The sequence below is a fragment of the Nasonia vitripennis genome, chromosome 3, assembly GCF_009193385.2.
Source record: "Nasonia vitripennis strain AsymCx chromosome 3, Nvit_psr_1.1, whole genome shotgun sequence".
Taxonomy (NCBI): Eukaryota; Metazoa; Arthropoda; class Insecta; order Hymenoptera; family Pteromalidae; genus Nasonia; species Nasonia vitripennis.
In genome coordinates this window covers 5,291,374-5,307,221 of record NC_045759.1, presented here as the reverse complement: position 1 = coordinate 5,307,221, position 15,848 = coordinate 5,291,374, and the positions used below count along the sequence as shown (strand labels likewise).

Sequence of the window (15,848 nt, the reverse complement as noted above, 5' to 3'; positions counted from 1 at the left end):
GGTGGCAGACGATACGCGAGGACGTTTGGAATAATCGTGAAATGTAATGTAGTTCGCAGAAAGAAAGAGAGAGAATTAACGATGCCGCTGTCTGCAACGACGTTGCATTAGTCAGAGGATTTGGTACGGGTATATATAGAGCCCTTTGAAGGAGAATTTGAATAAGAGACCTGTTCCGGAGTTCTTCTTTTTGGCTTTTAAAAGCGAATTCCATCCGTCCGCGTCATCCGCGGGAATCTTTTATGAATTTTTAAGCGAGCTCGTGCCCTTGATTGCGCTTCAATTGGCAAGAATATTGAATTAACGTCCGAACGAATTCGAAGAAACCGCCACAAAGCATCGTCGTATACAACTCAATCGTTTCCCGCACCAAAGTCAGTCCCATTGTCCTCTCGGACACAACGTTCGGTACTCGAAAGTTTATTCGGAACAACAGCGCACACTTCCCTCCCCTTCTACGGCCTTCGAATCTCGCCATTAGTCTGCGGCTGTATCCAGGTATATAATGCATTCCCTCGTGGCCGCGAAACAGGTACGCGTTAAATTATAATCCGGCCTCATATAAGCCCTCGCTGATTTATCGGGAGGAGGTGCCTTTGTTTGTCGGAGACAGAGCGGCTTAAAGGAAGAAAAAAGAGCGTCCGCGAAGCCCGCAGCATCTGGGCCCAATAAAAATCCCCCCGAGAGAGTGAGCTGACTTTACGAAATCTCCGCCGGGGCCGCGTGTGGGCGTGCGCGAGGATGGGTTCGTTGTCGTCTCTGGAATTCGAGGGGAAGTAGAAAGAGAGAGATTTCGCGAGAGGTATACGCTTACGATCGCAGAAAGTGACTGAAATTTTTCGATTTTTTTTTTTCAACTTTACTGCACGCTCTTATATATACGGAAAAGGTATATAAATACCAGGTCGCAATTATCCCCGAAGAAATGCATGTAAATGTAAAGCGGTATTTGCGAGGTCGTGTCGCCAGCAGCAGCGGCGACGCAGTAGAGAATTAGCGCGGCACAAAACAGCGTCTGATTTCAATTGCAGCGTCTGGTTGAGCCTTTTCTGAAATTGCGCCGGTTTCGCCAACTTTTAATTTGCGTCATTCAAAGCTAGCTCTGCATATACGTGGGCCGATGTATAATACACGATGGTTGAACGGCATCATGATGTACCGTTAATTTTTGTTTTCGCGAGTGAAAAAGCAGAGAGCGTGAGAGCGAGTCGCGGCGTATTAAACTCACGAAAACCTCATGGAATTAAATTACAGTCAGCCCCAGCCGAGAGAGAGAGAGAGAGAGAGAGAGAGAGAGAGTCGAGTTTACCCAAGAGTTAGCCGGCTCCCCCAGGAGAGCCTGAGACTAAACGTTAGAGCAAATTTACGCAGCTCCGCAGCTTCCTCCTCATCTCGTTGCGAATTAAGATCCGATGTTGTGCACGACAAACTCCCTCCTTTTTTCCGTCGCACAATTACTCTGGCTTTATTCCAGGGCCGGGAGACCTACGAAAGCTCCGGGAAACATCAAACAAAACGTCCGGCTTTCTCTCTCTCTCTCTCTCTCTCTCTCTCTCTCTCTCTCTCGCGGGAGAGCGGCACTTGCGAGAGACGAGCGTTTATCGTTATTTTTCTCTCTCCGAAGAGAGAGAGATAGAGAGAGAGCTGGAGAAAGGGCGAGTTTACCATCCGAGCCCCGGGAAGTTTTAGTGTCGCACTCTACGCTGGCTGCAGAGAAAGAAAAATTTTCCACGGCTTGAACTTTGTTATTTTATCGTTATCGCATCTCTCGCTTCAGACTCTCGACTTTTTCGTGTATACCTGCAGGCTGGGGCTCCTACGCGCTTCTCTTTTATATTTCTCCGCTTCGCTCTTCCCTTATTATCATTTCTCTCGTTTTTATATCGACTTCGGTTTCGCAGCGCTCGAACGCGCGCGAGGTCATTTGCGTTTAAACTTGTTGCTCGCTCGTAATACCGAGCTTACTTTATGCCCGATGATGAAAGCGCGCGCAAAGTTTCGCCTGCGGCTTTATAATCCATTAAAGCGCTTCGCTCGCTAGCGCGGATTCGCGAAAACGATTAATAGCACGTATACACAGCAAGGAGTTTTATTATATACTCGAGGAAGGCATTTGCGTGATGAGTTTATAATAAAGCTACGAGCACATCAGATGCGCTAGAAGCTCGTTAATATATCCGTCGTTCCCGCACAGAGCAATGCTCTAATCAACTGTCGTGCGTAGTCTAGCCGACGAATTAAAAGGCGAGCGCGCAAGTTCAACAACATACGCACGCGAAGCATCGGCCGAGAGAAAACTCGTGTCATTGAACCTCTCGCGCGCAAAAACTCGTCGTCCCTCTTTATCTCTCTCTCTCTGTCGCGCGAGCGAGCGATCGTTTCCTATTATGCCTTGTAAAGCCATATACGCGGATCTTCGCATGCTCGGAACATCGAGACGTTAGGAGGTCAGCGGAAGCGCTTTTTGCTATGCGGGTTTTGCGTCAGAAGATGCAGCCGCGTGTTTATATTCGCGAGAGAGGAAGAGAAATTTCCTCTTTCCACGAGCGTGCGCGGGAAAACGTTTTCAAATGCAAATTTCCAAGGCTGCGAGTTATTTTTTCAGCGCTTTCAAAGGCGACTTATGTTTATTCTCTTTCGAAGCGATTTTCCACTTAGCCATGATTATTTCAGGTTACGCGCAGCGCAAACGCGACGAGCTTTGCATTTTGAATTTTGAAAAAACCCGCGGGAGCTTATCGCAAGCTCGTCTCGTACAATTTTCACCGATAACAGTAGGGAAGAGTCGGGAAAAAAGCGCAAATATTCATTGTTTTCCAATACGTCTCCTCTCTGGTATCAACGAGGAAGAGCCGTTGCGCTATCTCTCGCGTCATTACCTTTGACGGGGGACACACTTTTTTTACTCTTCCGCCATCAGGAGCCGAGAGACACCGCTGTAAGATAGGGCGAATATAAAAGCCGGAAGGAATGCGGGTAATTAACGCTATCTTTGATTAGATTATCCGAGAGCTGCATCAATTAAACTGGCGAGCTTTTCCCGCGCGAAAGCTCTCGTGGCTACTGGCGCTCTCGTAATTAACCGTACCAATTAACTGCGCGTCTTTTCGATTCTCCTTTTTAACCGATTCGCTGTATATATCCACTGGAGTGGAGATTCCCTTCATTTTTTTTTATTTTCTACGAGAGCGGATGCTTTCGTCGCTGACGTTGATAAAACGCGCGCGGCCGCGAAAAAATTTCCAAGGGAAAGCTCTCCGGGATTTTCGTTCGATCTGTCACTTTCAAGCTTCCTTTTCGCGGAGCTTTAATCTCTCTCTCTCTCGCGCGCGCGTTCGCAAGCTCGTTTTTCATTTTTTTTCAAATGCGCCGAGCGAATAGAGTCCCGACGACTACTTGAGTTATTTTTCGCGCCGCCGCGGATTTATACAAAGTTTTTTTTCGCGTCGCGGCTAATTACAAGCGTCGGCATCGATCGTCCAACAGCTGTTCGTCCGCGTGAAAGCTCGTCGCGAGAGGAGTAAAAAAAGGATCGAGCTTTGTGAAAGTTTTATTGGACGAAAAACGAGGATCGTTCACCTCATCGAGCATCGCCGACAAAAAAAAGCTCGAGGATCGAGAGCTTTTATTCGACTTGATGGTTGTATGTGTGTGTGTAATATTGGAGATAATCCTCGACGCGTACGGTTATACCAGCGACGGATAAACGCGACGGGATGTATATGTATTCAAATTTGCGGCTAGACGAAAATGAAGCTGCGCGTGGATGCCGTCGTCGCGGAGAGTAAGACGCGACGCTAAGTGCATTACATGAATTTCGATTACGGTGATTAACGCTTTAACGCTTTTTCAAGTAAATTAATTTGCAATCACGGAAATTACCATACGTGATAAAATCAACATTTTATACACAATAACGAATCAATTAAACGCCATATTATTCAATTTAAATACGCCGCCCGATTAACTTATTCGCTCTGCATCGACGCACTAATTACCTGCATAATTATAAACCGAATCTGCCAAGCATGCAAATGACCGACGAATGCAAAATCATTGGCGACACACACACACACACACACACGAGAGAGAGATAAAATCCTCCCCCGTACACAAACACACACACACACACGGCGTCTCGTTAAATAGAGCCTCGACTTTTTCTCGCGTGTACGGCGCGTGTTTTTGATGGCTCCATTAAAATTTACTGCCCCCCGCGTGCGGCCTCTGAAACGCTTTTTTAATAAAGATAACGCCGAGCGCGTAATACGCGAGCCTATGAATACGTATTACGAGAGCAGCCGCGAAAAAACTTCCTACTTGGATAACATTGTAATACACGTGCGGCTTTTGATCGTTGCTAAATTTACCAAACTGTATACTATATACGTGTGCGTATTTTAAAACTGTACGATGGTGTACACATCGGCGCAACGAAGTTATGTAAGTACTCCTGCGGCGTATGAAAATTTCATCACAGGCGCCGAACTATGCCTTTAATGACGAGAGGACTACTACTACTACTAGGGGTAACCGAGAACTTTGATGCATGAATTACCAGTCATTTTCGCAACGATATTAATCCGACCGTAAGACAGAGAATATTTAGGCGGGTCTAATGCCCTTCGCGGAAAGGATCATCGGGCTAAAAGGCTTCGCGATATGCTCTCTCAACTTTACGCGGCTATATGTATATATACTGTCAACTCGTTAAACGTACGCGCGTTTTAATCGCATTAAGTGCGCGCGCAAAGAGTAATATTTGTAAAATTAATTAAATTGCATGCGGAAAGGACTCTTTGACGGAGTATCCGTTATGCTATACCGCGGCACCTCAAAGTTTGTACTACAGGGGATTGAAAAGCCATACGACGTCTCGTTCGAAGATTATTTTCATAAGTTTAACAGCTTTCTTATAATAATCACTGGCGACAACCGGGACATCGTCGCGAAGGAGCTCATTAAATCCAAAGACAAACCCACACACACACACACACACACACACACACACACACAAACTGCACACGGCTCGAGTATAACGTATATAATCTAAATACAACGATTTCCCGGGCAAAACTCACAGCATCCGCCTCCCATTCGCACTTGCGCAAACAACGGCTGCGGCACAAAAGCCGAGAGCGCGGGAAACTCTGGGGGAGAGTTAACTTTTCTAATTAGAACGTTTGGTAATTATACGCGCCTCGGTGAAAAAGCCGCGGAAAGTTTCCTGTGTGTATACCCTGTATAGCGTGTGGGACGAAAAATAAAAATAAAGAAAGAGGAGGGAAGCTGCGCAGGTGCGAGAGACTGTATATATAGGAACAATAAAGGAGGAGCTGAGAGAGAGGGACGAGGTCGTTAATCACACTTGCGCCGTCGTTCTCTGTGACGCTTTTCTTTGTGCTTCGCGGATGAATTGAGCTTTTGAGTGTCTCTCCTTTCGGTTTAAATAAATATAGAGGTGTATCGACGTTATACTTTGGAGTGCTTACTTTGCTTATTAATTCATATAACCGCCTTATCTTTCGAATACTCATACCGACTGCATTATACGAGTCAGCACAAGCGCGAGCAATGACACATCGGCGCGTATAAATAAATGACTCCGCGACGACGCGTCCCGCGCACTAATTCCCGCGCATACAGCAATTGCTCGCGCGCGAAAACTCGTTAAAATCCATTCCCGCGCGTCCATGTCCCGCGTTCTGCTATTATACTCTCTGTCCCTCGTATGCAAATGACCTTTTACACATACCGATCGTCTCTCCGGCCAGCTCTCTCCCATGTATGCCCTTATTTGTCCTCCTCAAACGGCTGATTTTGCGCTTTCTCGCTCTCGGTATAGTATACTCGAACTAAAGCGCTTTATACTCCTGTATAATAACGATTTACGTCGAATTTCTCTCCTTCGAAAAACTTGCCGTCGTCCATTAAAATGCTCGCGAGCTTGGCGAAAAATACGTAGAAGAATTTCAATAAAAAGCTCCGATAACGGCTTGGCGAAAATTACTCGCCTTCCATATCTTTATGGAATAAAGTTTCACAGGATATTGAAAAAGAAGAATATAAGAAGAAACAACGCGCGTGCGGAGCTTTTATTTCCGCTAGAATGAAAGGCGTACATAATTGATCCGCATAACGCTATGGGAAAGTTGCAGCCGAGGAAAAATTTCCTTCGCCCGAACAGGGAGAGAAAAAAGAGAAAGAGTGGGCGGCATTTATGCGCCGAGTCGGAGGCTCTATATACTGCCGTGGATAACAAACAGAAGCCTGCACCGCCGCTGTTGTTGTTGTTGTTTCGCGCGTATAATATTCTTTGCGATAAGTTTCGTATAGGCTCTTATTTTCCTCTTTCTCGGAGTAGCGCGTTTTTCTTACGTACCGGCTTCGAGAGTTCGATGCGTTATTAAAAATCTCGACGTGTATAACACTTTTATTTTTCCTTTCCAACAATGCAAGCGTCTATACAATCGGCACTCGCGCGTCAAAGATCGGCGCCAGTGAGGCTTCTACGTTTTAATTGCCCTTTCCAACTGTCTATACAGTTCAAGAGTGTATATACAGGCCCCGGCGGGCGGAGGAAGCGAAGAACGAGAGAACGAATTCCGGCGGTTAATTTTCAATTTTTCGATCGGAGAGAGATTGAATCTCTTTCGCTGCAGCAAAGCGAAGGGCGGCTCGTTAGCAAGTTAAATTTTCGCCGTGACATTGCCCTCTGTGTGCATGCGAATAGCTGCATCGCAGAGACCGAAAGAGAGAGAGAGAGAGAGAGAGAGAGAGAGAGAGAGAGAGAGAGAGAGAGAGGAGCATAGAAGCCGGTTATGCTAATTTCGCCGAAAATATTAGCCGGTCCACCGACGCTGTATCTCCCTCTCGATCTTCTTTTCTGCGCCTCTGCCGCGCGCGTTTCTTTTTTTTCTCTTCTTCGTTTCGTCCTTTTTGGCGAGGCTACACACAGCTTTCCTGAGAAATATGGACCGAGAGCTCGATGGGGGTTCGAGTCGGGTTTACTTTTGTGGTATTGCCAGCTTCTCGTTCGGCGAAATTGAAAAGTTTGCCAAGAACCGTGAGGGACACTCTAACGCGAGGACGTGTTTCCTGTGCTTCGCTGCGGACGTGTGCTTTTGTTGATGAAGCGGACGTACAGCCCTGCAACTAGAGGCTTTCTTCCGATTGGCCGCGGCGGCGATTCGCTGTTGCGCAGTTTTCACGCTGATGACTTTCCGAAAGTTTCCACATTCGGGAGTAAAAAATTCATAGTTTTTCGGACATAGCAGGTTCGATTCGAGCTGTACAGGTGTCGTTGGTGAAAAATAAATTAGCACCCCGTATAGCGCCCGAGGGCCGACTCTCGCGCGTCATTAGCTGCGCTCGTGCTCGACGAGGAAAAAGCTGCGGCGCGGGTCTCGCGCGCAAAAAATTAAAAGCCAAGCCACGTCACAGCCGCAGCAGCCGCCGGCTCTCTTCTCTATGCACTATATATAGCGCTACTCCCTCGCTCATTAGCCTAATGCGGAACATTTCGCGACTCCTCGTTATTGTGCCATCATATATCGCTGAAAGAGGACGAGGATTTCGTTCGATTTATCGCGCTTATGTATTTTTCGCCGTTAAAAAAAAAAGGGAAATAATCCGCGCTCGCGTATCCAATTACGAGAGAAACTGCTGGACGAATTCACAGTATTGCCATCGCCGCCGCCACGGCTGCGCATTATGTAGATACGAGTGCGCGAGAAATGTATGCGCGAAAGTCATAAATCAATGAAATGGACGGGGAATGAAGCATTACTGGGAGAGAGAGAGAGAGAGAAAGAGAGAGAGAGAGTTTCCACAACGAGTGAATTTTCATGTTTGCGGGGTAGCTGCCGTTGCAAACGCTGACGCGCGTGTATGATCGAGGCGAGTTTTCGAATTGAAAAACGACGGGTGGATTTTCCATTCGACGAGGATATTTTTATTTTTTCTCTGAGGAGAGAAGTGGAAGAGTGTCGGAAAAAGCAGAGGTAGGTTGGAGATGGTATCAAGAAAGGAGGAAGAATGCGAAGAGGCTGCTGCGCGCATAGTTTGAAAGCTATTTTAATAAAGGCTACGGAATCGGAGAAGTGCGAGACGCTCGTCCTGCGGACATCACGCTGTGCAGTTTCTCTCTATCGCGTTTTTGATGAAAATTCAGTGAGCTGAGGCGCTCTGTGCTTGTAACACTTTTTGACTAATTATCGCGGTTTAATTGTTTAAATATGTATGCTTTCTACTACCAGTCGACAGCGTGGTCTGCTCTTCGAGTTTTACGCATAAGTCTTACGTTGATTTCACAGCCACGGGGGATAGGATGTTTCATTAGCGCAGACTCGAGCGACGAGGACTCGGATCACTTTACCCCAGGAGCGTCTGACGCTTGTTGCGTGTTTCACCTTTCACGGCTCTACCGCTTCCCTTGACTATACAAGTATCTTATACCCAACTCTCGTGCAGCGCGCGGATCATATACGAGGGAAAATTTTCGTAAAAATGCACAAGTCGAGCAGTAGTCGGTCGTAAATAGCGAAGGATTACCTTATAGCTACTTCGAATTCGAGTACATAATTCGAGTCATGCATAATAAATCCGCACACGGAAGAACAGGCACGTATACCCCAGCTGCTGCTACTGCTGCTCGGAATCGCGTATTATGCGGCGAACGAAGTGTATGTACTAGCCCCCGTGAGACGCGTAAATCCATCACATTTTCGCTGCGTGTAGAGCCGTGCCGAGGAGAGATAGTTCGAAATTTACGATAACTGCTCGCGGGCCCTTTTAAAATTCCGCGTATGGTCTTTCGTTCGTGGAAGACTGTTCGTAAGGCGCGTACGTGAATCGCTAGCGCAAAAAGCCAATGAGATTCGAAGCGGGAGAGTAGCTCGAGCTTTGATTTACGCCGCGGCTGATGGCTCTCAAAGCTACGCGTGAGTATAGTAGTGCTGCACAGACGCTTATCGCCAGAGAGATGGGGAAAGTGCGTAGCGCAGTCTAGACCCCCTGTGGCGATGTGCGAGGATATCGTTGAGAGATAGCGGAGCGAAGAGTCGTGTTCTGATGCCGGGTGCTAAGGTGTAGAAGTTTTTCCGGTGGAGCTCGGGATTCCGCTTTATTTTTAAAATTTCGCGCCAATTCCATAACCGATCGCACATTTTCCAATAGCGAATAATAATACCAGCAGATTACAAGCTTCACTTGCACTCGCACACGAACCACCTCCTCCTCCTCAAAAAAAAAAAAACCCCTAACAGATAATATTGACTTTCGAGACGTCCCTCAAAGCCACCTCGCGTCAGCCGCACGCACATCGCATTTTCCCCGACGCGAAGATGGAAATTCGCTCGGCTACGTAAATACACGGCATAAGCTGATGCCGCGGATGCATATTTCAAGTAGCCGAGCGACGCGCTCGACTTCCGTGCGGCTGCACTTTTTTTCTTCACGAGAAACGCGAAACAAAGCACGCGGTAGCCGCGAGGAGACGAGTGCGCATAATGAATATTCCAGGAGCTCGAGGACGCTGCTACACTGTAACAGCCCGGCTGTAAAAGCTTGCGTTTCTCGCGGTAATAGGCCCGTAATTGTTTCTCTCGGTATACTATACTCGCTTGGTAAGGAGGCCGAAGAGGAGGAAAGGATTCTACGATTTCCGCTGACGAAAATTCTCGATATTATAGCTGAAATGAAAGTGTACACCGTGTATACTCAAACTGAGCACGTCCTGAAGCGCGGGAGAATAAACTTCGCGACAGTTAGGCGAGGCGAACTTGTATAAAAGAAGTAGAATGGCGTAAAGTCTCGCCGAGAAAATTTCCTCGTTTATACGATGCGGCCGTGTCTCCTAAGTGGTACGAACTTTTTTACTCCTAAGGTAAATTTAAAGCCCTTACACTATACAGCGTAATTCGTTTTAATTTTACCAACGACTGCGCTACACTACGTATCGTAAATCACACCAAGCATCGGAACATATTCCAGCAGCAGCTGTCGGAATCCGACATAATACGCGTAACGCCCACATCATCCCCCGTCAATCTTTCACCCACCCGCAGCGAATCAATATACAGCTCTCGATGTAAAAAAAAAGCTCCGAGTGAAAAGTCGAAGCTTGGGTCAACGCGCCCGAAACAAAGAACGCGCGCTCCTCCTTTTGTTAAAGCCCCGGCGAGCTTTTCCATTCGCAGCAACAGCCCGGCTCTCGAGTATATGCACACGTGTGCATACCAGTATAGAGGGCTGTATAATACACTGGTAGGTGAAAGCTCTCGCGTGTGCCGCAGCGGTTACACGATTGCGCCGCATAGCGGCAGCGGCGGTCCTACGGCGACTGTGCAGCGGTCGAATGTGGCATAAAGCGACATAATGGAGCGTGTTTGTTTTCCGAGCTCGGCGCTTATTTGACTTTTTGCGGGATTGGCTTGCTCGCGAGCTTTTTTCTTCTCTCTCTTTTTTTTTGCTTTTGGTCGAAAAGAGTAACTCGTTTTGAAAAGGCAGGAGGTGATAAAAAATTGAATTTTTTCAGCGCGAGAGTAGAGCTTTTTTCGAGCTTTCACGGATAACTTTGAAAAAACTCGTGCACGCATACGCGCGCTGTATACTCGTCGATATTCCGCTGGAATATTTAACGATTCCTCTACTGCGTATATAAGAGCGATTGTTCGCGAGAAATTGAAATGAATATGTAAAGTAGAGATAGAAAGGGTAGTTATATACACCTGGCAAATGTTGATTCTGCGAAGAAGAAGTAATTGGGTCAAGCAGATGATCCCCCGAGTCTCACTCTCTCTCTCTCTCTCTTTCCCTGTGGATTTCAAACTCCCCGCCGCGCGCGCGAGGGCAGAATTAAACCAGCGGTCTTAGGTAGTGCAGCGGTGTATTATTCTTCGTTCCTGAATCAATGAAAAGCTCGCGTTCTCGAAAAGCCTCTCGATATACACGATCTCCGCGTTAGCGCCTCGACACGACTCTCGCATTTGACTCGCGCAAAAATCGTCGTCCGTCAAATCGACCCAATCAACCGACCCCCAGAAATACAATCAACTTTAGCTGTCGAGCATCGCACCTCAAGCCCCAGCGGACTTCATTATCGAGGGACAGCCGAGCGCTCGCATCGTCTTTGTCAACCGCCCGCATCCTATATATATACTATACCTCACGAACACACTCGTGTATATATGTATATTTATATATAAAAGATTCGCTCTCATTAGGTAGTATTCGAACGCACGTCGCGGCCAATCAAGGCGCGTATCGCGTAACGAGCTGTCGTTTGAAGTCGCCCTTGTTTATTTTTCAACCTGCGCGCGGTTTCTTTCAACCAAAACCGCAAAGGCAGCTTTTTTGCTGGTCGGGCGATCGCGAGGGTCTCTGCCGTGTTGATTTATGAAAATTTCCCGTTTGACGTTCTTTCCCCGACGACGACGACGTTAGGCGCCTCTCGCGTCCTGTGGTTATTATTCCAAACCCCCGAGAGAGAGAGAATATTAATATATACCAACGGGTATGTAGAACGAAGGTATATTTTTTCCGCGGAGCGCGCGAATGATTTTCGCTTAATTGACGCGAGCTGGACGCTTAATTAAGAAGCTATGCGCAGCGGCAGCGACAATGTAAGCGTAATTTTTTCTCCATCAGAGAGAGAGAGAGAGAGAGATACACACACACGGCCGATGAGTAATTGGAGTTTCTCCTTCGCTCTCTGCATCTCTCACTCCCTCGCTCTGATGGCTTTCTTCTTGCAGTGTTTCGTTAATTAAGGAATTCTCGACTATCTGCTGCCGCTGCAGCGCGAGACAAATTGTTTTTCTCCGGCCGCCGACCGAACGATCGCTTAAGGCTGTATATCGATCGTAATTAAGCCTTTGTGATCCATTAAAGTTAACCCTTTCTTCCCAGCGAAGCGACGTGTGTGCCATTAGCGCCGAATAATTGTAATAGCCGCGTACACGTATACGAATTCAATACTCGCGGGTGATTTACGCGCGATTTCCGTGTCGGCTCCGTGTACATTATATACGCGACACGTATACGACGGCTGCAGCGCATAAACTCGCTCTTTTAGACGCGCGATAAAGAGGGAAAGCTGTGACGATTCCGAAGTTAAGGAACGTTATAAAGCGTTTACGCGCGCGGCGCGGGGGATTTTTACACGCGGCCCGAGAATTTATGCGCGACTCGTGGAACGACACACGCGAACGCGATACATTATAACGCATACTGCGCAAGAGGAAGAATTTCTTAGTATAAAAATTCCCAGGGCGTATGAGTGTATAATGAATCGAACACGTGTAGCCGAAATCGCGTCTGACGGATGGCCGAGAGTAGAGACTGCTGCAGGTAACGGCCTCTCGTCTCTCGCGGCTGTACATATACAGACTGTCTGCCACACGTGCGAGTTATGCACGTTTATGTATAGGTACATAGATCGGGAGAACCGGTGAGTTTATCGAGTATAACGAACGGTTTGGCTATACAGTCTTTTTTCGAGCTTCTCTCTCTCTCTCTCTCTCTCTCGCGAGGATTATTGATTGCCATAGCCAACGTCGGTTTTTTATCGCGTGTGCATACATGTATATACACTGAGAGACTCGGAGAGAGTTGCGCGCGGATTTTTCAATTTCGCGACGTGACAATAAGTAATGGATTCCGACTCTGATTGCGCGGGGTGTAGCTGCGACTTTTTCTCTCTGTGGTGCGCAGTGCAGCTGTCCTGGCTGCCTCTCGTGACAAAGTGTCAAAAACTGCTCGCGATCGAGATAGTTTTTTTTTACTTTTGTTTTTACGCGCGACGAGTGTGGAAATCGCGATGTTTCGCAAAGTTGTCACCGTCGTCAGGGTCGAGTTCATTAGAACTGGATGATCGAGTGCGTGTCGTTAGCGGATGATCCAACAGCACTCGCAGCGCTGCGCGAACTCGATTAATCAAAAGTTCGTTATTAAATACACAGGAAGAGAGAGCCGAATTTCAATAAAAAAAATTTCCAGACCAGTATATTATCAAGTCGAAGCAAACCATACACACGCACAGCTTGCAAGCTCGGAGCTTGTATTAATATTACGCGCATATAACTCGTGTGCCCGACCTTTAATAACTTCAGCAAACTCAAAGCGCGAAAGGAGAGCAAGAGTCGGTTTCCCCATCTCTCTCTCTCAGCGGCGCGTATGTATATTCGCTCGCTAATAAACGCTGATGTAATTAAGCGTACACTGAGAGAGTCGTGGGAGTAACAAGCTGCGCGCGTTTTATGCAAAAAAGCGCGCTTGATGTACGCGCGAGTAGAGGGAGAGCTTTTTTAAAGGTTTCCTTTAATTGAAGGCTATATACCGGTGATTTTTTTCTAAAATTTTTGGAAACGACTATGTCAGCTTTTTCGATGAAATTCGAGGTTGAACCAATGGGTAATTAGTGTCGGGTGTTTTCAAATCACGGGCTCGATCGAATTTTCAGCGCGCGGCAGGTTGGATTTGAATTTTTCAACGCTCGTTATTCCTGCCGAATTTTGCGTGTACGGTTTCAATCTCGTTTCTGTGAAAACAGAAAAAAAAACACAATAGCAACGCGATATCGATGGAATTCCGCGCAGCGCTCAACGCTATAACCGACAGTTATTCAAATAAATTCAAAACAAAAACTCACCCCCGCAAGCTTCCTTGAAGTCGTCGCAGCAGTCGCCGAGCTTGAGACACGCGTGATCGCAGTAGCAGGGCTTATCGCTGAGGCTCTGAATGATGGCGTTAGGCGATGTTTTCTGCACGACACAGGCCGAGTCTCTTCCAGGACAGCAGAGCTTCGACTCGGCGCAACTGCCGGCCGAGACGTAACCGATGTACAAGCTCGAGGCCAGAAGCAGCAGTGCCAGTGAACTCGCCGGCGACTTCTTCATCGCGACTTTATAAGGCTAACGAAACTGTGAGGCGAGGAAAAAACACACTCCGCGAGACGCGAGTTCGCGACGTATAAGCGCGCCGACTCGGCACGTGCTGCTAAGTGGCGGAGGTTCTCTCGAATGCGTGTTGTAGCGTGGTGAGCCCTGCAAGGAGAAATTAATTTTTGTAAAAATTTTGTATAGATGTAAAATTTTTAAATTGACCAAAAAAACTCCACTCACCCTCGTCCAGTTCGTCCTCAGCAGTCGCGCTCACTCTCCGAATGCGCACAAATCAAGGTAAAAAAAATCCAACGTGAACCGAAACAAACGAAAAGAAAACTGTCCGTCCCCCACGTGTAGCAGCCCTCGCGATGCAAAAAAATAATCCTCCTCGTCTGTATGGTCGGGGCCCAGCAACCCGATGAGTCCGCGGCTCGTCAGCGTCTGAGCGCGATCCGATCCTGCCTGTCCGGCAACGCTCCAACCCCCCACTACTGCACCATACCATCCGTCCGGTGAGAGAGAGAGAGAGAGAGAAGAGAAAGAGCGAGAGATGCAACTCCGTCGCCGGCTGCGCGTGCGGAGCCGAGGCCCGAACGGGTGAAACTGAGCACGGCTGCTATGCGCTACCGCTCGGCTATATACTCGCCCGCGCTTCCACCTTTCGCGTGCGGGGGTGGCGCGTCGCGTCGTCGCGCTGCTGCTGCTGCTTTGGTTTTTCGCTAACGACGCTTTATTCCTTCTTTTTTCTTCATTCGGTGTCTCGTGACGATTGTATGCACCTGGAAAATGAAATTCGTTAGATTTTGCGAATGAATATATTCGACGTGCGAAATAACGTAGAGATAGATTTTAGAAAGCCGTACACCATACCTGCATCGTCGGAGATTCGTTTTCGAAGCGGACAAAGAGAATGCCTTGTTCTTTTTTTTTTCTCTATCCTCCGAAACGCACGCAACCATGGCCGAGACGAGAGAAAATTACGTCCGTCATTCACAGAAGCATTTAGGAGATTTGATTCTAGAGGCAAAGCCGAAAGGAAAATTAGGAAGAATCTTTCTTTCTCTCAAAGCCGTCATTGTTGTACGCCGGGCTAGCACATCCCGGATTTTCTACCTGTCTTGACCTTTCTTCGAGCGTCAGGTATAGCAGTGTTTAATCGTATCTCTCGGCCGTTAAACGAAACGTGGAATGCGCGCAGCACTTTCCCCCCAAACTTCTGTGGCCCTGCTTGTAAACACAAAAAAAAACACTCCCGACGCAATCAGCATAAAAGCTCTACTCGATTCATCGAGATGTGCCTGGAATACCGATGCGCAGAGTCAGTCTATTAATTTCCGGCCTCTCGCGCTTTTGAGAGAAGCGCGAAGCTTCTTTTGCGTTTTAAGTTAACTGCGGTGATGATGGGTTTGAAGTTTCATCTGTGTAAAATGTTCCTGGTATTGATTAACGGCTGTAGCGGGTTTTTCGGAAAATGTCTCTAATTATCAACGTAAATGACGAGTTAATTTTCCATTATAGATTCATTATTATGCATTTAATGTGTACAATGAAAATTCAAAATATCAACCCGAGAGAAAACTCCCGTTATGAACTACTGCACTATTTAAGCGAACAATATTAATTATTCATTGTTTAACGAAATTTCAATGTATTTCACTTATCCATCCATAATTTACCAACGACTGAGTGGCGTATACAATATAGAATTCATTCGATTCGAATAATATTTAATATGGATGAAAGTGGTCGGTACGAAAATGGTCATTTCTTACATTATTGAAAATCGATCGCATATCTAGCCCACAATTCGTAAGCAACGTAAATTTTTAAATCGAAAACACATTAAATATTTTGTGCAACGATATACGCAATGATCAAACAATACCTGTATCAATTTATCATCCATAATTATAATTAACGATTGAATTTGCATTTGTTTGATAACGTAATAAACATCTCGTA

General features: G+C 46.9%; 1 protein-coding gene across 1 annotated transcript in view; it reads right to left on the bottom strand.

Moving 5' to 3' along the window:
- Nucleotides 1-14,503, bottom strand: part of LOC100121030 (somatomedin-B and thrombospondin type-1 domain-containing protein) — a 31,204-nt gene extending 16,701 nt beyond the window's left edge. Inside the window, exons 1-2 of the mRNA XM_001604565.6 lie at nucleotides 14,124-14,503; nucleotides 13,652-14,045 (exon numbers count right to left, since the gene is read on the bottom strand). Coding sequence (XP_001604615.1) covers nucleotides 13,652-13,898 — 247 coding nt within the window. The 5' untranslated portion in view covers nucleotides 13,899-14,045; nucleotides 14,124-14,503. The remainder of the gene's footprint in view (nucleotides 1-13,651; nucleotides 14,046-14,123) is intronic.
- Nucleotides 14,504-15,848: the final 1,345 nt, after the last annotated feature.